The sequence below is a fragment of the Gopherus flavomarginatus genome, chromosome 5, assembly GCF_025201925.1.
Source record: "Gopherus flavomarginatus isolate rGopFla2 chromosome 5, rGopFla2.mat.asm, whole genome shotgun sequence".
Classification (NCBI taxonomy): domain Eukaryota; kingdom Metazoa; phylum Chordata; order Testudines; family Testudinidae; genus Gopherus; species Gopherus flavomarginatus.
The window spans coordinates 95784067-95806168 of NC_066621.1; the positions used below are offsets into that span (position 1 = coordinate 95784067).

The 22102-nt window shown below is 39.4% G+C and overlaps 2 protein-coding genes across 11 annotated transcripts in view; one reads left to right on the forward strand and one right to left on the reverse strand.

Moving 5' to 3' along the window:
- STARD9 (StAR related lipid transfer domain containing 9) overlaps window positions 1-22102 on the reverse strand; it is a 321608-nt gene that overhangs the window by 167428 nt on the left and 132078 nt on the right. For 8 of the 9 annotated variants that reach the window (XR_007774876.1, XR_007774877.1, XM_050956627.1 and 5 more), the window contains 3 exons: window positions 20755-20945; window positions 14179-14665; window positions 34-11472 (listed from right to left, as the gene is read on the reverse strand). Coding sequence is in view for 7 of the 9 variants with exons in the window: in XM_050956627.1 (XP_050812584.1) it covers window positions 34-11472; window positions 14179-14665; window positions 20755-20945 (12117 nt within the window). In the remaining 2 variants the exon portion in view is untranslated. The remainder of the gene's footprint in view (window positions 1-33; window positions 11473-14178; window positions 14666-20754; window positions 20946-22102) is intronic. The other variant, XM_050956628.1, reaches the window with a different exon arrangement.
- Window positions 1-22102, forward strand: part of CDAN1 (codanin 1) — a 98107-nt gene that overhangs the window by 68958 nt on the left and 7047 nt on the right. The window contains exon 28 of one of the 2 annotated variants that reach the window (XR_007774881.1): window positions 14459-14480. The exons of the other annotated variant lie outside the window; for it this stretch is intronic. The gene's annotated coding sequence lies outside the window, so the exon portion shown is untranslated. Of the gene's footprint in view, window positions 1-14458; window positions 14481-22102 lie in introns of those variants that run through there. 2 annotated transcript variants of the gene reach the window in all.

Here is a 22102-nt window from a genome sequence, read left to right on the forward strand (position 1 = left end):
AGATTCCACACAAAACTATTTTAAGTAATTTACCTTTCATAAAGTTGCTGCTTTATGGGAACTGAAGTCAGATCCTCCCCTGTTCCATTCTGAAGAATTCTCAGCAGTGCATCTGTTTCCCCAATTCCATAATTCAGTTTTGCTTCAGTAAGCTCTACAGTAAGAGGGTGCTGCTTCATATCCAGATGTATGCCAGACATAATCTGGGCACGCTCTCTTTGAAGTCTCTCAATTTCTCTTGTTCTACTTTCCCAAGGCTGGGATTTCCCTTCTGTTTCAGTTCCTTGTTTGCTGACTGGCTTCTTTTCCATTTGATTTTGTAAATCAGCAGCACTGCCAGTCAAGCTAATTATTGAGGACGGAGGACTGCCCTTCACTCCACACCAGTTGATAAATTTATTGTGTAGGGGCAAGTCACGAAGACTATAGCTTCGTGGCCTGTGTGTCTTCACTAAGGAGGCATTCTCATTTAGTAAAATTTCAGTATTACATTCACTTGCAGAAGCCGATGCTGCATCATCATCTTGAAGGGGTACATGCATGTCACTCATTTTAGAAAGCGGAAAAGGGCAACTATTTTGATTTTTCCAAAAGGAATGGTGGAACTGTGCAGAAGAGGCTTCTATCTGATGTTCTGGAGATCCATCAGCATTTGTCTTGCTTGACCAACATGTGCTAATTTCTTGATTAAAAAGCAAGTCAGAATTTGGAGGGGAATGTCTACATTCCTCAACAAAAGAAGTCTGAGAGTGGTTTTTAATCAAAGAGGCATCAGAACTTCCACTGGTTTTGTCACATCTGATTCTTCCTGAAGAGCCTCTTCCTCTTCTGCTGACATACATACAATGTAGTGAACGTTCCATTGGAACATGCTCTTTGAGATCATCAACTAAATATTCCCCACGGCCAGAAACCTCTAAAGTACTACTTGAATGATACAGTCTTTTTGCACGAATTGTAGTGTGTGCGTCAACAGTGAATCTGTGCTTTTCCTTCAATTCTTTTGAAACACCTATTCCTAAGAACTCTTTAGCTATGTTCTTATCTGAGAAACTTCCAGATTTCTTGCTCACTTCCTTGCTATTTCTAGAAGTGGTAGATTCATTGTCTGTTTCTGTTTGTGAAGAATTATCTACATGAGGCTCCAAGGTGCCAAAGCCAGAACATGACCGTGATCCTTGCTTTTTTTGATTGCTAAGCAAATTTGAAGTATCAAGAGGATGTTCCACAGATCCCTTGATAGAACAAATGGACTTCCTACAGGTAACCTGGTTGCTTGGTTTTGCACTAAGTGTCAGAATAGGGGAAGAGGCTCTGTCAACTAATAAGGTGTTTTTATAACATAGCTTCCTTTCTACTGCAATATCAGATTCATCAACAGTTCTCTTATCCTGAGTGTAATGTGCTGGAGATTGTGATGTACTAGAAGTAGAGCTGCTAACTACTGTGCATGAAGATTCATCTTGTCCTGAACTCAGTGAAGATGATACAACAGGAGAAACTCTAGGACTGCCAAAAGCAACATTCTGCTGTGCGCTGAATGGTGGTTTCTGAAAATCTAAGATAGGAGTGGAGGCTCTGGCTAACGAAGGCAGATGCATAAAGGAATCTCCCAAACTATTAGCAGCAGAATCATTGAAGTCAGGCATGCTCTGCATTCTCATTTCAATGCTTTCTGGAGTTCTCGCTTGAACAGTCAGACCTACATCTTTCTTTTCCTGAGACCTACATACAGTATCTGAACCTACCACTTTCACAATCACATTCACTTCCTGAGTTTTCATCAATTCATTTTCAATTTTTGCCTGCAATAGATTTTCTTTGTTTTTGCTTTGTGGATGTTCTGAAATATCAGCTTGAATGCCTACATCTCCTGTAGTTTGAGTACAACTGTCTGACATAGCAGCCCTTGCAATCTCTTCAGCAATTCCTCTTTGATTGATTTTGGCATTCTGCTCGTTATCTAGAACATTCTGATGGGAGAGGTTTCCCAGCAGCTCGGAAGTGTTATGAAGAAGCTGCGATAGGTGCATGGACAGATTCTGCATGCTCGCCCAAGAAGAAGGTCGCTGAAATGAACTCCTACTTGCATCTTGTTTTCTTGCAGAAACATCTGTATAACTTCTCCGGTGCCTTTTCTGTCTTTTATACCTTCCTGTAGCCATTGTTTGTGTTCCCTGCTCACAAGTAATGCCTTGTGGTTTTTTGGAGGCTGTTTCTGACTCAGAAGGGTAGAGGAGTACAATTTCGTCAACTTGCACGGAAGTGTTTCCAGGTTGCTCAGAAGGATTCTCAAATTTTGAAATTCTGTTTTTGGGGTTTGTTTCAAGTATCTCACTGGATATATTTACATAATGCTTGCTGTTGTCACTTGAATATGTAGATTCAAAACCCTGTCTCGCATCATCCCATCCCTGGGGGTCTTCAATGCTGCTTAAAGTGCTTGATAGTACTTTTGCATTAGCATAAGAACTGAGATGAGAGTGAAAAGGGGAGTTTTGAGAGTTCAGTCCATTATCCACACTGGAGCATCTCATAACCTTATGATTATCCAGGCTTACAGGAGGCTGACTGCAAGAGACATCACTTGCACTACCAAAAACATATTGCTTCCAACCAATCTTGCAGAGTCCATCTTGCTGCCATGGATGAATGTATGGATTGATATCACTTGAACTAAAATGCATTGCATCTTTATTGTCCTGTAAAAATAAATCTGTTTCTTCTGGTTGATCTCTCAATTCTTCAATTGTCTCTTCATCGCACTGTGGTAAAGTAGTATTATTTGAATGTTTTTTTGCTTCTATATCCATGGAACGACCAGCTCTATGTGCCAAAGCAGTTGAATAGTGAATAGCAGAGGGCTCTAAGGAGTTGCTGCCTCGGCTTCTCTCCCCATAATTTTGTGAGCTTTTTGGATCATAATTAGCAAGTCTCTGAGTTTGTACCAATCTTTGCTGCAATCTAGGTTTATATTTAGCCAGTATGAAATTATCTGACTCCAATTTTGAAAATCTTTCAATTCCATGAAGATCATCTTCAGTTGGAGATGGAGGTTCAACACTCATATTCAATTCTTGTAAAGATTTAGAGGCAAGATACAAAGAAAGATGTGCCTTAGACGAAACTTTGGAAGTGTATTCAAGATCAGGGATTGCAGAAATAGCTGGGGCTGACAATATGTGATTCTGTAAACAATTTCTTTGTTCATCTTGTTTGCAATGCTTTGTATTTTGTGCAGTAAAGTATGATTTTTCATTCCTAAGTAATACCAACTTGGGTTCCTGTGGAGGCAAAGAACTGTTTTCTGGTAAAATTTTGAAGGACATATTCTCATTTTTCATGCCAGAAAGATTTTGCCTTTCTGATTTTGAAGTCTTTTGCTTAATCTTCATTATACTATCTGCCACTATCTGAAAATTGTCAGGACTATCAACATTTGAACATGCATTATTTTTGCAGTGTACCATATCTTTTCCACTGCTTACATTTGCTTTCCTTTGATCTTTTTCCCTGGCATGCCCAACCTGCCAATTGTCTTGTAAATCTGCACAAGAATTTATTTCAAAATTTGAGGCAGTGTAATATGTTTCTTTGGGATCAGCAGCATTGTTATTTGTGGGACATACTCCCCCATACAGATTGTACATGTACTTGGAATCCACACCAATGTTTCCTGAACATGGGTTTTGCGATATTGTAATTCGTGGGTCCATTAACTCATTGGCAAAAACTGATGGCGCTATGGCTTGATTTTCAACAGGATCTTTTCTTAAAAATGTTCTTCTCTGCTTCCTGTCTGTTGCAGGAAGTACCTTCTCTATGTTTGAATGCAATTCCTTCTCATTTCTGCTAATTCTCTCTCTCATATTTTCTTGTTTATTAAGAGTTGCTCTTCTAGCATCCCCAACAGCTAATGATGATGACATAGAAACACCATCTTCTACTTTCCCTAAGTTTTCTAAAAATGCTTGTTGTAGCGAAACTTTATCCCAGGGTTGTTTATCAACTTCTGTTTCATTGTTGAGTTGTTCAGAGTTACTTTTATTTTTTGATTTTCCATCTTCAGCAGGATATCCTTGAGAGGTAGATTTTGTATCAGCTACTGGGAGATGTCCCTTTTCATTTGTAAGAGAAACTACAATACTGGTTGAAGCAGATGGCTGCTGGTCAAATATCACAGCATCATCAGATTGACTCTCTTGCATTTGTGCTATATCAAATGCAGAACAGTTTGAAGTAGTTGTATGTGAAACATCGTATCTGCCAGTTTCATTGTAACCAATGTCAGCAGTAAGAGGATATTCTGAAAACATTTTTAATGATGGGTAAGAAACTTTTGGAAATGCTCGAGGAAACTCTCTCTCTTGATTTTCTTGTAGAGAATGAGGATTTGTAAAAGTAGATGACAACCGGTCAGTCAAAGAAATGTCTTGCAATGAGTTATCAAGATGCCTAAATTTCAGAGATTTTGAATTTTCTGGCACATTAGAGGTTTCAAAGGTACTAAGCTTGTTGGAACTTTTAAATGTTGAATAAGCTGGAACATCTTCCACAGTGCATAAGGTAAGAGATTTTGTTTCCTTATTGCTAATTTGTTCAAGACTTTGATAAGTAAGCAAGCTCTTCTCTGGTAGTTTCATGCCAGAACTACCAATATAGTCTTCTGGGTATAAACACAATATTTTTTCTTTTATACCATGGCAAATCTGGAAAGAATTTTGACTTTGTTCTTGCTTTTGATCTACTCCAACGACCTCTTTAGTGATTTCATCATGCTGTGTGTCTGTTCTCTCTCTCTCTCCAACTGCAGAACAAATTTTGCTTTCATCATCTTTCTGATTTACAGAGAGATCATCAGAAACAAGTATAGGCACATCCAAATCTACTGATTCACTTTCAAAGTATTTTGTTTTTCCAAAACAAACAGCATCAATTTTACATTTGTCTTCTCTGCTGTCTACCAACGCATTTGCAAGTGTAGCAGGGCTATTCTTCAGCAGACCAGCAGAATATTTAGAAACACAAGAATTCATATTATATCTTGCAGAGCGTTCATCATAATGAGCATTTTTCCACAAGGGCTGATTAATACTTTCTAAAAGGGTCTCAGAAACAACTGCAGAGTTGTCTGGATATCCCACACGGAGATCTCTAGAAGCCCCATATGCCTGAATCTCACTGGGTTCAGTTTGATATCCAAATACATCAGGAATCCTTTCACTATTACTTGTACAGTCTGTTTTAATATAGTCTGCAGCTGAACATTTCTCTGTCTGATTGCATTGTGCTAATTCTTTCTGACTTATATTAATATTTTGAAAACCTTTCTGAGAACAGACCTCTGGTAGTGATTGCTTTCTTTTCTCTCTCATAGCATTATCTTTCAACATTGAAGAGGAAAGCAGATTTTGATTATCTGAAGTCTGTGGACCAGACACATCCACTGATGCAGTCATACTTCCTTCTTGAACTATATCATCTAAGGAATTAAAACGAACTTTTGATTTTCCTCCCACATTTAAGCCTGTGCTTAAGCTGTGCTCTGCATCAGAATTGCTCACGTTTTGAATTATATCTTCAGGAGAATCTAACCCTCCCAGGGAAACTGAATTATTTCTTGCGCCTTGACTAGGTGTAACAATTATGGATTCATGACACTCTGCAATAGAGGAAGTTGAATTTATGTCATCACTATTAGGAAATTGCCCAGATACAGCATAATTAGATGTGTTGTTTAATACAAAGTGTCCTTCCCTCTGCTTGTTCTGCATGACCATCGTTAGCAGAAAATCACGGTCTTTATTTTGCATTTTGTCAGACAATGATTCATCTCTTCTCTCTTTGATAAGTGTACTGGGTGCTCCAACATGCACATCATTCTCCATTAATGTTTCATAATAAGGAAGAACAACTCCAGTACCAGCATTGCTATTAAATGACTTTACATGTCCTCTTAACACAGTGGGATCATTCTGCACAACTTCTGTGCTGTTATTTATTCCAAAATATGAAGGATGAGTTAAAGACTGACATGGAAAGACTTCAAGCAAACACTGTTGAGTTTCTTCAGAAGACTTTATAGTTTCTGGGGTACGCGGTTGTTTATTAGGTACTGAGGAAACATTGGCATCATTTCTAGAACAATCTTTAGATACCCAATGACTTTCTTTTAAGATCTCATTTAATTTATTATTTGTCAGTTGGTGGCTGCCTTTGTTTTCAGGTGGAACTTCATTTTGATTTTGTGAAGCAGTCAGTTCTCGACTCTCAATGTTTTCTTTGAAAACCTTCCGTTCTTTATCTGTTCTAAAAACAGATGCATTGTATGTTTTCAAACTTTCATTTATTACATCTGCTTTAGCCATTTGTTCCAGTTTTATCTGATGTGTTTTCTCCTTCTCTTGTGCTATGAAGCGCACTGGATCAGATTCAAAATTATCAGGTCTGTTTCCAATAAAATTTACATCCAAATCTTCAGACACCCTATACTCGGAATAAGAACTCTTATCTGTATTGCTATTCTCTTTAATAAGTCTTCCAGATTTTCCTCTGATTACATTTTTCTCATTTACTGCACTATCATCAACTGAACTGCCACAGTTATTGATGTCTTCCACCAATTTATTCATTAGATCTGTCTTGCCCTTCTTTTCAATTGCATCATGGCTACCTCCTGTCAACCCTGAAGTATCAACTGACAAAACATCTTGTTCTTCTAAGTTGGAAGCTGTAAAGTATCTTTCTGGGATCTCAGATTCAATTATAAATTTTTCACTGTTGTCTCTGTCAGAATACATCTGATCTAGAGCTGGAATCTCTTGCATAAATGAAACATTTACATTTGTGTGCAGTTCACCTCTCCTTGTGCTAACCAACATCTCACGGTCTTTTACATTAGTTTGGTCCTCACTCTCAATCATTTTGGAGTTAGTTATGCTTCCATCAACTCTGTTTTCTTGAAAAAAGTTCTCATGGGCCATCACCAAGCAGTCTGTTATACAAATTTCACTTGTATCACTAGAAGCATTTTTTTGTTCCTTTTCACCGTTTTCTAAAGAGTTCTCTTCTCCAGAACTACCTGGTATTGTTCTGGCTATACTTTTAGTATTCAACACATTTTCTATTATTCTGTTAGTCTGCTTCAACTCCTTATAAGTATCAAGGAAGCCTATAGTATTCTCAGTGAAATCTGACGAGCTGGAACACACTGATGAAGGAATGCTTTTAGAAGCAGCTTCAGTCTCTGTTGAACAATAATTTATTTTCATGTTTGCTTTCCTTTTATTTTCATGAAAGCTACTTGTCTGAATGCAGCTGTCAGAAATCTCCTCTGTTTTTGATCCATCAGTGTGTCCTACACCACCACCACTATATACACCTGATTCTTCTTTCTCTGCCTCTTCACGCAGTACTGTTGTGTGCAGCTTTTTGTAAAACTCATGGTGATCTTTGCAAGCCACAAGATCACTGGGCTCTTTTGATCTCTGAACTAGACTATTGTTTTCCAAATTATTTCTGCTCTTTTCTCCAATATCACATTCGGCTTCAACTACAGAGTAGTTATGTACGGTTTCAGTCTGTCTAGCTTTAATTTCCAAAATATTGCTTTCCAACTTGATGACACTGTTAACCAGTTTAGCAATTTCTTCAGTGGTGTTTACTTTTTTACTCTGATAGGGAACCAGAGTCTCTTCCAGGATAATTTCATCTTCAGGATCAGCTGCCTTCTTTGTGCATTCAGATTTGTTATTCAAACTTGGACTCCCTTCTTGGAAAGCAGTGTCTGATATAACTGTATTGTGTTCAAGCACTTTTCCAAAGTTTGTTTTTACATTATTACTGGTTCCTCCAACAAACAAAACCTCTCCTGAGAAATCACTTTCACTACGAACCATACAAGAAAAAGCAGTTTCACTCTCTCCTCTTGATTCAGGAAAGGATTTGTTCTTGGTCTGGGTATCATCAGAGAGAAAGGCTGCATCATATCCCACAAGACCTTCAGCCTTTTTATACATATTGTTTCTCTGCTCTTCAGATTTTAAGTAGCACATTGTGCAGAGGCAATTCGAATTAGTACCAGAACAACAACTTTTTTCAACATTGTATTCTATACTGAGATTAGATCTGGTATCACAAATTTCATTAATCGCTGTAAGATCCTGCAGTTGTGTATTATATTTCTCAGTTTCAGAAGCACGTAGGAAAAGATTAGTTTTTGCTGTGTCATAGTAAAATTCATTTGAGTTGGACTGTGAGGTGGATTCATCTCTAATTTCACAAGTAGCTGCAGTTGAAAGTGCAGTGTTTTTTCCATTTAAATTCACATTAAGATATCTTAATTCATCTACCACCAAATTTCTATATTTGGATGAAGACCTTTCCTGGCCTACAGGGTGAGAACTCAAATTATGTTCTTCTTTACTTTCTCCGCTTTCTTTTCTTATAGTCTCAGGACATAATGTGGTGTTTCCCAAAACCTGTAGGGATAAGCAACTTTCAGGATTGTCAGCCTGTAAACTTTCAAGAAAATCATTCTTTAAAACAACTTTCCTTTGAATTTCACAATTATTTTGTGAACACAGATTTTCTTCCTTCTGTTCATATTCTTCAGTATCTCTGAATGAAGGGGCCTCCAAGGCAGTTTCAATAAGGATATCTCTACTTGTTGTATTACAGACCAATTCCTTCTGAAAAGTGTCTATTGATATTCTGAATTGGTCATAATTAGCATCCTGGGGAAAGGCTGCAGAACCAGTGTGACAGGGTTTTCTTTCAGAAGAAAAATCTTTGTCTATGGTTATTTCTCCTGCAGACAACTGTTGGTAATCCATCTTCTGCACAGATTCAAAATTATTCCCCCTGTAACTGAGTAGACCTACTTTACCAGCAGAATTTTCTCCTTGTTCAACAGAAGTCTGAAGTATATAACGTTTTTTTATACCAGTATTCCTATTCTTGTTTGACAGGTCACTGAGAAAGAAACCCTCATCATGGGATGTTGATGTTCCCTCTTTTGCAAAGAGGTGGCCATATTTTTCATATATTCCCTGTTTTTCTGAAGACGTTCCTACTGTGGGTATTGAAGTTGAATCAGGAGACAGCCCTTTAGGCAATCCACTGGTAGCTGCATTGACAGATGCATCTCTAGTGTTTGGATCTATTGTTTTTGATTCCATTATCATATTATCACAATCATTATCTTCTAAATCAAAATTTCCATGATCATTTCTCTGCTGTAAAACATATGTAGATGGTGTTGAAATTAATGATATTTTTTTAGAATCCTGATCCTTGGGCAGTTCAGGATAAATTGTAGGGAGAGAGCCCTCTTCTGTTCCAGATACTGGTAACAAACAATCTGTCATGGAGGTTTTTTTCAAACAGCTATACTGTTGTGTGTATTCAACAGTAGATCCATAAGTAGATGATACAGTAAGCTGTTTGTGTTTAGGATGAACTGACTTGACATCATAATAACCATGTTTTGCTGAAAATGTTGAAATGGGAACACATGAAGTGCTCGGTCCTATTGAACTGACAAACAATGACCTAACACCTTGAGATTCTAAGACAGAATTTTCATCAGAATTTGCATTTTCTTTGACCATCTTACTTAATAAAGATCCACTCTCAGGAACTTTGTTTTCATCTATCTCAAAATGTGTTGTTTCTGGTAATGGTATTTCTGATCCATCAGAGGAGAAAGTTGCATTTATCTCATTTACGCCATGTGATACATGAGAAATACTATGTAACTGCTTATAGCCAGAGACAAAAGATACTTCAGCAGCTGACTGCTTTAGGTCATCTTTCTTCAGCCAACATTCCAGCTTGCTCAGATGAGCACCACGAAATCGTAAATTTTTATGAAAAGAAGGTACAGCTATTCGGGGGCTGCTGATTTCACTTTTTGAGTCATATGAAGACAAAGCATCAGTGAGCGTCAGAGAGTTTCCACCTGTGGAATTAAGTCTTTGATCAACAGACCCTTCTTGCTCTAGAAAACAAACCTTCATCTCTTTCAATGGCTGTTTGCAAGTCTTATTGCAAATGGACTGTGTTTGAGTATCCAGATAAAAAGAACTGCTCTGTTTTAGATCATAATTTGTTCCTTTTACATCTGTGTCACAGGTTCCAGGCTTCTGGTATTCCTCAGTCTGTATGGCTGAGGACCTAGGACTCTGCAGCCTCCAAAATATCTCTGCAGGCACTTCATCGGATGAATCAGATTTGGATTCTTCTACCAGATCTTCTGCTGACACCTCTTCTGCATCGGCTAAGCTATCCAGAGAAAAGCTTCTTTCAGTCTTTCCCAATCCACTGCGTGATGTGGATGAGGTCACCAAAGGTGAGATATGGTGGTCATATCTGCCTTTGTAAAACTTAACTGGCTCTTGGTGAACCATTAATTTGTGAAAACGTTTTTTACTTCGTTTTTTGGCTTTATTTTCTTTTTCTATCAGAGAGTCTTGAGACATCTGACTATCATCACTTTCGGAATCTTCTGGGTTGGTGATACACTTATTCCTGTCTGAATCTTCCTGTTTCAGTTGCTCGGTCAAGGCTTTTGCATAAGCACAGGAGAGAGAATCCACAGAGTAGGAACTATCAGTATCAGAAAAGTCATTTTCATCATCCTCTTGCCAGTTCCCTAGCAGATCTGTGGCTGTTTTTGAGATTCCAACACTCAACACCTCAGCACTGTGCCATTTTTTTTCAATGTAACGGAGTGGTGTCTGGATGTTTATCTTATTAAGGTTCCCTACTGAAGTAGCTGTCATGAGAAACTCCTGCTTTTCCACTAACTGCCTATCATGACTTGGCAAGGATGACTTTGGCTCTCTTTTCAAGTTCCTTGCTGTTTGACTTAGATAACCTGATGGTGGCTTTCCAAGCACTATTGATTTTTTCACTTCCTTAATAAAGCTTTCTGGAAGTGAATCTTGGTGCTCTCCTCTTAAATTCATTCTAGACTTTTTATGAGATGCCTGGGCTTCACTTTCTTCTAGCTGTTTCCCTGTAGACTGACTTGAATCTCCTAATACCTTCACTTTGGTCACTTGTGTCCCTGTAATAAAGGTTTCAAGTTCACCTTTCTTCTTAAGCTGATTGGGAGAGAGGTTCCTAGAGGTCTGGCTTTGAGGTTCAGTTTGTACTAGTCTATCATCTAATTTTTCCATTTTTTTATTATCTTTGTTGATATGTAACATGATAACGGGATCATTACAGTCTTTTTCTGGCCCTTTTTCATTTCCAAACAGTGATGTCTTTTGTTTTTTAGTTAGCTGTCTCTGTGTTGCAAAGGACCTATACCTCTCATCATTACGGTCATCTCTCCTGGAATTGTCTTTAATTGTTCTGGGTAGATATTCTAGAGACAGCGTTTTCCGTGGTGCATTGCCTTCATGCCATTTATAGGTATTTGGTGAGGTAGATAATTCAGAGGTGGTTTCCCTCTTCAGGAAAGAGCTGTGAAAATAATCCAAGACAAAAAATCAGAGGCTATCATACACTGTGTGACTATATAAGTATATATTATGTCCTTGGCCCATGGAGACTCAGTAGCTGTAATCACTATTAATCACACTATAGCCCTGAGTCACTGAAATCCACTTAACACAAGTCTAATCATGCCCCCTACCCTTACCCTGTGGTTCCCAAATTTCAGAGAGCCCTCTGAGGAGATTCCCAGCTAGTTTAGTAATGGCTGGCCAGCTTCAAAATCTGAGCCAGATACAGCACTTTAGTCAGTGATGGGCAAAAAGCAATGCTGTTACTATTAATAAATTATTTCAGAATGCCCACAAGAGTGCTGGGTGCTTCATAGGAAAACAAACAGAAGACAAGTCCCTGAACTCTAGAGCGTACAGTCTAGTGAGAGACTTCTCAATCAAGTTAAAATATCAAGGAAAAGGGAATGATGCAGGGTTATATGTACAATCAGATTGCATATGTATATATTAGGGCTGTCAAGTGATTAAAATAATTAATCGCGATTAATCGCACTGTTAAACAATAGAATACCATTTATTTACATATTTTTGGATGTCTTCTACATTTTCAAATATATTGATTTCAGTTACAACACAATACAAAGTGTATAGTGCTCACTCTATATTTTTGATTAGAAGTACTTGGCACTGTAAAAAACCCAGAAGAAATAGTATTTTTCAATTCACCTAATACAAGTACTGTAGTGCAATCTCTATCATGAAAGTTGAACTCACAAATGTAGAAATATGTGTAAAAAAAAAACAACAAAAAACACAATTGCTTTCAAGCATAAAACAATGTAAAACTTTAGAGCCTGCAAGTCCACTCAGTCCTACTTCTTGTTCAGCCAATCGCTCAGACAAACAAGTTTGTTTACATTTGCAGGAGATAATGCTGCCCGCTTCTTGTTTACAGTGTCATCTGAAACTGAGAATGGGCATTCTCATGGCACTATAGATGCTGGCGTCGGAAGATATTTATGTGCCAGATGCACTAAAGATTCATATGGCCCTTCATGCTTCAACCACCATTCCAGGGGACATGCGTCCATGCTGAAGACAGGTCCTGCTCGATAACAATCCAAAGCACTGCGGACCGACACATGTTCATTTTCATTATCGGAGTCAGATGCCACCGGTAGAAGGTTGATTTTCTGTTTTGGTGGTTCGGGTTCTGTAGTTTCCACGTTGGAGTGTTGCTCTTTTAAGACTTCTGAAAGCAAGCTCCACATCTCATCCCTCTCAGATTTTGGAAGATTCTTAAACCTTGGGTTGAGTGGGTAGCTATTTTTGGAGATCTCACATTGGTACCTACTTTGCGTTTTGTCAAATCTACAGCGAAAGTGTTCTTAAAATGAACATGTGCTGGGTCATCCTCCAAGACTGCTATAACATGAAATATATGGCAGAATGCAGGTAAAAACAGAGCAGGCAACACAAAATTCTCCCCCAAGGAGTTCAGTCACAATTTTAATTAACACATTTTTTTAACAAGTGTCATCAGCATGAAATATGTCCCCTGGAATGGTGGCCAAAGCATGAAGAGGTATACCAATGTTTAGCATATCTGGCACATAAATACCTTGCAATGCTGAATATCTGTTCTCATTTTCTGGAAACATTGTAAATAAGAAGAGGGCAGTATTATCTCCTGTAAATGTAAACAAAGTTGTTTGTCTTAGCGATTGGAGTGCAGTTATGCAACAAAAAAATTCTATATTTGTAAGCTGCACTTTCACGACAAAGAGATTGCACTACAGTACTTGTACGAGATGAATTGAAAAATACTCATCATTTTTACAGTGCAAATATTTGTAAAAAAAATATACACTTTGATTTCAATTAGAACACAAAATACAATATATATGAATATGTAGAAAAACATCCAAAATATTTAATACATTTCATTTGGTATTCTATTGTTTAACAGTGCGATTAAAACTGTGATTAATCACGATAAATTATTTAAATCAAGATTAATTTTGTTGAGTTAATCACGTTAGTTAACTGTGATTAATCAACTTAATCATATATACATTTTGGTGGTTCAAATGCTGTGGGTGTGTTGGGACTGATTAAGGGTACCCTTACTCATCTTTTAAGGTAACACTGCAGAAGTGAGTTTTTAGGAGTGGTTTGAATCAGGCAAAAATGGAGTTCTGACCAAGAGTCCAGGAAAGGGATTCTAATGTATGAAAAAGGTGCAGAGGCATGTGTGAGAGCCAGTGAAAGGGGTATCAAGGAGGCAGGCAGGGCTGCCCAGAGGACACAGGGGGCCTGGGACAAAGCAATTTCGGGGGCCCCTTCCATAAAAAAAAGTTGCAATACTATAGAATATAGTTTGTGGGGGGCTGGGGCAAACTGCCCCACTTGCCACCCTCTCTGGGCAGCTCTGGAGGCAGGGGCGATGTGAAAGAAAATTAGGTCAAAGATTTAGGCGGGGTGCAGTGGCTTAAAAACAAGGACAAACCGCTTGAAAATATGTCATAAAATAAGTCTGGAGACTTAAAGGGAAGTGATAGTGGTGCAACTGCTTTTATAAGATGGAACAGGTTTTGACTTATACAAAGTTTGGGTTAATATACCCTTATAAAAATGTTTGTAGTACATTACCTGATACTAGGGCAGCAAATATTTCTTAAACTTGGAACAAATATGGAAAATTCTATAAAAGTTTACTTACCTGTAAATAGGTACATGCGGTGGGTAAAGATTACAAAAAGAATGCCTTCTGTGTTGCAAGGAACTTGAACCCAATGACTTCCTTCTCCTTTGCAACTTGTAATCCCAGGAGGTAATTGTGGTATTTTGGTTCAGGACTTGGGACTGTTTCAGGTTATCCTCACTGAGCCAGTAGCTAGCCTCTAGCTGCTCTAGGTTTCTCTTGGCTTCCAGTAATTTTTGCTTCTTGACAATCCTCTCCAACTGGAACTTGACCTTTTTCCGCCCTATGTTTCTTTCAGCTTTCTTTAAAGAGTATCTCCGCAAAAGCTCCAGTTGTACCAATTTCTTCCTGTTCTGCTCTACCAGGGAAGGACAGATCTCCAAATCCACAGTATTTTGCACTTCAGCTTCTGCATATGACTTAGATTCTGTCTGCACAGCAAACTCCCTCTGCTGCGGCTGGAGGGAAGCCAGTCGTTTCTTCTCATTAATAAGCCACTGTTGGTCTATAAGCAAAATCATAAAAGAAAAATATTAGAAAATGTCATTATTATCCTGTTCCTAATTTCAATCAGCAGCAAAGACCCACTTGAAGAGTGTAATCAATTATACATTAATACTTCATATGAATTATTTAAACCAGACCAGAATATTTAAAATGGCTGCTATCAGATATCTCTTCTGTTCTGCCTCAGTATATTGTTGGCCTACCCCCACTGCTTTTCTTAATTCTAAGATCCCTTCCTTCTCTAAGGTAGAAGGTGTGAAGTCTAAATGGTACACAGATGGGACAGAAGCAGGTAGCCAGATTAAAGGCAGAAGCAGGCAGCCAGACAAAAGGCATTCTCTGATTTGTACTTCCTGGATACCAATGGAGGATACTCATGATCCAAAATGAATCTAGAGAAAGTGGATATGTCACATCCCCTCTAGCAGCAGCATTGTGCTGAATTAGTAATGGCTCAGGGTTTAGCTGATCGCCATATTTGGGGTCGGGAAGGAATTTTCCTCCAGGGCGGATTGGCAGGTACCCTGGAGGTTTTTCGCCTTCCCCTGCAGCGTGGGGCACGGGTCACTTGCTGGTGGTTTCTCTGCAGCTTGAGGTCTTCAAACCATTTTTGAGGATTTCAATAACTCGGTCCTGGGATAGGGGTTGTTACAAAATTGGATGGGTTGGGTTCTGTGGCCTGCCTTGTGCAGGAGGTCAGACTAGATGATCAGATTGGTCCCTTCTGACCTATGAGTCTATGAGTCTATGAGAGACCTCCATCTGGGATAAGACTTGGAAAGCTGAGTACAAGTATGCTGCATCAGTGGTGGAGTTGGTTTTAAAACTAAGGGAGCTGATGGGATAAGGTTTCTCTAGCAAGAAGCTGCAATGGCAAGTAACTTCTATATGGATAAGCATCTACACATCTGAGTCCTAAAAAATCATTCAAATTTTGACCTGAAAATGCAGTGAATACACTTAACGTTTCCTGCTGGTTGGAGAGGTGTTACCAAGTTCTACTGGTATTCCTCATTTAATGTATATGTCTCCAACAGTACTGTCTTTCAAAATGGAAGAAACTTCCTATACTTCTACCAAAATTTCTGAGATCAGATTATGGTTTGTATGTGTGATTTTAAGGAACTGAAAATGTGCATTGTGGGTAGATAGACGATGGAACTGAAAGGCAGTGTGTTCTGGAGCCAAGGTGCCCATCAAAGCATTTGGGTGTTACATTTTGGCTAGTAAGATATGGGAATTGAGTTTTGCTTACATGTTGACTTGTCTTAACTAGTAATTTCCTGGATTTTTAGTGACTCCATTGAAAGTATATGCATTTAAACAAACTAACTCTCTAGCTCCTCTGTCTATAGTCCATATCCCCATAGTATTTGAGTGCTTTGAAATTATTTAAAAATAGAGAAAATAATAGTTCTCTATATTCTCCTTTCTTTCCCAACCTGTAGTAGAAACAACTTAATTAATGTATGTATTAGATTTCTTGGTTTTGTTTTGCTCATTTATGCTGATGTGTATGTGCATCTAAAGTGAGGGAAAGCTAAGTCAGTAAAATGGATTTTACATTTAGCTCTGAAAGTAGTTAGTTCCATGGTCATTCTTATCTTTTATGAGTTTCATAAACTAGTTCCAGATCTGAAAGTTCTGTCTCCTGTGCTCATAAGTCAACTGCTTCATTGTCCCTGTGGAACGTAACTGTCATGAGACGTCCGCAGGGATCAGTTCTGGGTCCGGTTCGGTTCAATATCTTCATCAGTGATTTAGATAATGGCACAGAGAGTACACTTACAAAGTCTGTGGATGATACGAAAGCTGGGAGGGGTTGCAAGTGCTTTTAGGGTAGGATTAAATTCAAAATGATCTGGACAAACTGGAGAAATGGTCTGAAGTAAATAGGATGAAATTCAATAAAGACAAACGCAGGAAGGAACAATCAGTCACACACATACAGAATAGGAAATGACTGCCTAGGAAAGAGTGCTGCAGAAAGGGATCTGGGGGTCATAGTGGACCACAAGCTAAATATGAGTCAACATTGTAACACTGTTGAAAAAAAAGAAAACATCATTCTGGGATGTATTAGCAGGAATGTTGTAAGCAAGACAGGTAATTCTTTCATTCTACTCTGCGCTTATTAGGCCACAGCTGGAATATTGTGTCCAGTTCTGGGCATCACATTTCAGGAAAGATGTAGACAAATAGGAGAAAGTCCAGAGAAGAGCAACAAAAATGAATAAAGAGCTAGAAAACATAACTAAGGCTGTGAAGCATGAGCCACCCCCCACCTGGAGCAGTAGTGGTGGCGGGGCCCTAGGCTAACCCTACCCACACGAGCAGCAGTGACTGCCAGAGAACCTACCTGCCCCCAGCACCTAAGATTTAGGCATGGGTATTTTTAGTAAAAGTCATGGACAGGTCACTGGCTGTGACTTTTTGGTTATTGCCCGTTACCTGTCTGTGACTTTTACTAAAAATACTCATACCTAAATGGTAGCCTTAAACATGACATATGAGGGAAGATTGAAAACATTGGGTTTGTTTAGTCCAGAGAAGAGAAGACTGAGGGGACATAAGTTTTCAAGTACATAAAAGGTTGTTACAAGGAGGAGGGAGAAAAATTGTTCTTTAACTTCTGAGGATAGGACAAGAAGCAATGGGCTTAAATTGCAGCAAGGACAGTTTAGGTTGGACATTAGGAAAAACTTCATGTCAGGGAGGTTAAGCACCGCAATAGATTGTCTAGAGAGGCTTTGGAATGTCCATCATTGGAGATTTTTAAGAGCATGTTAGAGAAATATCTATCAGGGATGGTCTAGATGATACTTAGCCCTGCCTTGAGTGCAAGGGACTGGACTAGAAGACCTCTCGAGTTCCCTTCCACTCCTATGAGTCTATGGTTGCAAAGGGAGAGGCAATCTTACAGGTGGCTAGAGGACACTCCAATAGAGGCCTTTGAATATCAGAACAGAGATCATGAATTTTGTATTCAATGGAGAACCAAAACAGAGCACTCAGTTGATGTGTTATTCAGCAGACAGGATTTTAGCATTCTGTATCAGCTGAAGCTATTTCAAGGTGTGTGGCATCATTTCCAATATGATGAATTGCAATAATCAACCCCGGAGTTTACAAATGGGTAGATCACCACAACCTGGTTTGTGTCTGATAATACAGCAGAACCTCAGAGTTATGAACACCTCAGGAATGTTTGTCCGTCTCTTTGTTTTTCAAATACCCTTTTTCAACTTTTTTGTGTCTTCACCACCGCTTATTCTAATTTGTCAACAAGGCCAGAAAACCTAGGTCTGTCTTCGACAACCAGCTTCTTCCCAGTCCACATCATTGACATGTCATTTAGGGATAGTTGTGAATACGCTCGGAGCATTTTCATCAGTAAAATATCCTCCAGTCAACAAATCGCTTTCACCTGATGAACAGAACAGAAATGGTGACATTCCTGTAACAATCTCTCTCTCAGGCTGGCCTATATGCCATGTATGCAGTAGGGAGGGATAGCTCAGTGGTTTGAGCATTGGCCTGCTTAAACCCAGAGTTGTGAGTTCAATCCTTGAGGGGGCTATTTAGGGAACTAGGGTAAAAATCTGTGTGGGGACTGGTCCTACTTTAAGCAGGGGGTTGGACTAGATGACCTCCTGAGGTCCCTTCCAACCCTGATATTCTATGATTACACACCACCAGGCCATCTTTGAAGATCCATAAATCAAGACCCTAAAAAACTGAGTTCTTCCATTGTAGTTTCCATTTGAATGTACAGACAGAGAAGAGACCGTAATGTTGCAGTTTTAACTTATAATTAATTAGACTCTGCTTCAACTACTGCAAGGCACTTCTTGCTCAGTACTGACAAAGATATGAAAGCATTTGGCTGGAAGGCATCAATCACATTTAGAGAAGGTCAAAATTAATAATTTTAGAGTCCAACAAAATGAATTATTGTACAGAGCAGCCATCAAATTTTTGAAACCTAGGTGAAATTCTTGTCCCACTGAAGTCAATGGCAAAACTCACTTTTACTTCAGCAGGGCCATGATCTTCCCCCTAAACTCGAGTGTCCCTTGTAAATTTCGTATTATATATTATGTGTTGACCGAGATTTTAAACAAATTGTCTCCCTTCTTTTTCATGTTTGTCCCTCTTGTCATTTTTGGTTCTCTCTGTATTTAATTGGTTTCATTGTTTAGGTTTCACACGGAATTCGCAGATGATTTCAATCAGTGCCATGGGCCTATACACAACATTTTACTGTGAACATCAGTTTGAGAGTGAAATTGACTATGAGTGGGTGAATATGATCTATGCCGTTTTACAGGTGATACCGCTGGCAAAGTGAGCAGGGATACAACACCCACAGATCTTTGCTGCAGTTGCAAGCATGAGTTGTTGCATTAGTGTGTGTTGGTGTGTATAACTGTCTATCTCCAAAGGGTAACTCCCCACATGCCTTTCATCAGGAATTATCTCAGCCTTGAAAGGCCTTCTTGGGTTTCAACTTCCCAGGATAAATTCAAGAGATAACAGGAAGACATTTAAAAAAAGAAAAAAGCCCAGATAGCCAAGTCACTCCACACTGCCATAAGGGGCACTTGAGTTAAATTCTTAAATAGAGCCATGCAAGACAAACAGTGACCAGAAGTATCAGGAGAGGCATTCAGCTCCATGCCATAAAGCAAGTAGTACTACTCCTGTGGGGAATTCTGTGCCAAAAAATTATAAAATCTGCACACATTTTAAAATTCTGCATATTACTGGCCTGCCAAGCCACATATGTCAATCTTTAGAAGTTTGAGGGTTGGGGCACATCTGCCAGGAGCCAGGGGTTGGGGTTTCAGCCTCACTCCTACTGAAGCCCTGAGCCCTGGCAGGTACACCCCCCAGGGCTGAAGTCCTGAGACCCCTCCTCCCTGCTGGGCAGAAGACCCTACCCCACCGCTGCACTGGAAAGCAGAGGTCCCGAGCTCCCCCCCCCCCCCGGCCCAGACTGGTACCTGGAGAATGGGGGAGGTATGGGGGGCACCACAAGCCACACTTTAATGGCAAAAGACTCGCACGTGGCTCGCGAGTCATCGTTTGGCTACCCCTGCTATATAAGCATGCCAGTTTCAATTATTTTGGTAATTCATTTCAAAATACCTCCCAACAATACAGACCAAAAAACAAACAAAACAAAAACCAAAACCCATGAGCAGAGAGTTAAAGAAACCCCTATGACAACCAAGTTCCTGTTTCTCTGCCCCTCCCCCCTCCCCAAGCCCAGCTACAGGGCCAGACACCCACATCCCCTCTTCTCAGAGCCCAGCTGTGGGGCACCCCCACAACCCAGACATTCTCATCCCCTACACCCAGAGCCCAGCTGTGGGCCAAACCCAGCTACAGCCACCCCTTCAGCCTAGACACTCGCATCCCCTACCCCCCACAGAGACCAGCCATGCCTCCTCCTCCACCCCCCACCCAGACACACACACTCTCAACTCCTCAGAGTCCAGCCGACACTCTCCCAGAGATCAAGAGGGAGAACAGCCTGATGCTGGGTGCTGGGCTTCTGTGGAGTTTCCTGCATGCTGCCTCCTTCCTTCAGGACATGCTGGGAACTGCAGCTGCCTGGAACCTTGCAGCTCCCTTCCCCTCCCCCAGGCAGTGTCTTCTACTGTATCTGCGAGCTGGGCTCTGCAGGGTCCAACAGCCCCTAATGGTGGCCAGCAGCTCTGCAGTCCATTTCTATGAGGGAAAAGGAAATTCTGCGCAGAATAGTAATTTCTATGCAAATTCTGTAGTGCACAGCAGCACAGAATTCCCCTAGGAATAGTAGTACTTCCACCACTCAGCAGTGAACCCCAAAGCTAATAAACCACTGCTGCAGACAAGGTGCTAATGAACTCCATTTCGTCCTCTGTTAGCAAAAATTTGATAACTGTCCTCATGAGGAGGACAATTATAGGAGAAAACTAGTTAACTATCAAAGACTCCACCAATGGTCCAAAAATGTAAAAAGGGGAGAAAAATGAAAACAGCAATGAAGGAATGCAGTAAAAGAAGGGAAGTGAGAGAGAAAGAGAGAATTACACCCACTTTCTCTGATCTGCTGGTTGATTAGTGCCTGGTCATATTCTAGTTCCCGCTCTGCTTTGATCTGTCCTGACAGGATCTGCTGCTTTAAATCCTCAATGTAGAGCTGCTGCTGTTGAATGTGTTCCCTGTGGAAAGCTTCCTGATCTCTCAGCTTCTGCTTGTACTCTTCGTGCACAGAATCTCTCTCTCTGCTGTTAGAAATGTTGACAATGATTTTAAACCAAGAAACAAACAATAATTTTTTGTTAAGACACGTTTCTTTATGCTAGATCCTTAAATCAGACAAAATTCAAGCTATTTGTGTGTACAATCAAACACATTCAATAACTAGAAAATTATGCCAAGATCGTATGGTGCTAAGGGAATTGCATATGTGATGTCATACATAATATGTCACAATCCCATATAAATCAGTAAAAGCTACCACACATGAGGTTTCTCATGGTAAAACAGAAGATCCCATCATTAGAAAGTTAATAGCAAAGGTAATTTGTTAATATTGTCACTGATCATATTTGTTTAAAGTCATCCTATAAGGAGATCCTTTTCTTTTAAATATGTAAAAATACTTTTCATGCTGTGTGCCTTTCATCTGAAGATTTCGAAGTACTTTGCAAAAGTGGCAAGTTATTATTATTCTCTTGTTACAGGCCAAAACCCCCCTGAAACCTAGGGAGGTTAAGCAAGTAACCCAAGGTTACACAATCAGTCGCTAATAGAGTCAACATAAGAGCCCAGATCTTGTCACCAAATTCTCTGCTCTAACCACTAGATAAGGTTGCTTCTTCTATATTTTAAGTGCAGTTATGGCCAAAAAGGTGACTGTGTTAAACAAAACACATGAACACTTCTTCTTCAGAGTGCATTTCAAGATATGCCAAAATATTTTTTTACTACTTTCACTTACATTAGTACCGTCAAGCCACTCATAGTTATGAAAGAGGGAGCTTGATTCCATTCTGGTTGTCCATCAACAATACAATTAACAATAAAGGTTCAACTGCAGAATATTTACAGGAATGATACATGAACCACATTTGGATTTTTGCTTTTGAAAACCATTTTTTACTTGTAAACTTAGCAAATTAAATGTGTAAAACATTGAAAAAGAATAAATACGGAAAATGCCATTTTTACAGATTCATTTTAGGAAAGACTAAATCTTTTATTTACAAAATTATAGCTAATTTAACCATTTTAGACTTGATTCTGACCAAAAGGGATGAATTGGCAGTGAATAGGAAGGTGGACAGCAATTTGGGTGAAAGTATTCATTAAACGATAGATAGGAAAGAAGGAGCAAGAGTGACAGAATAAGGACAATGGTCTTCAAAAAAAGCAGACTTTA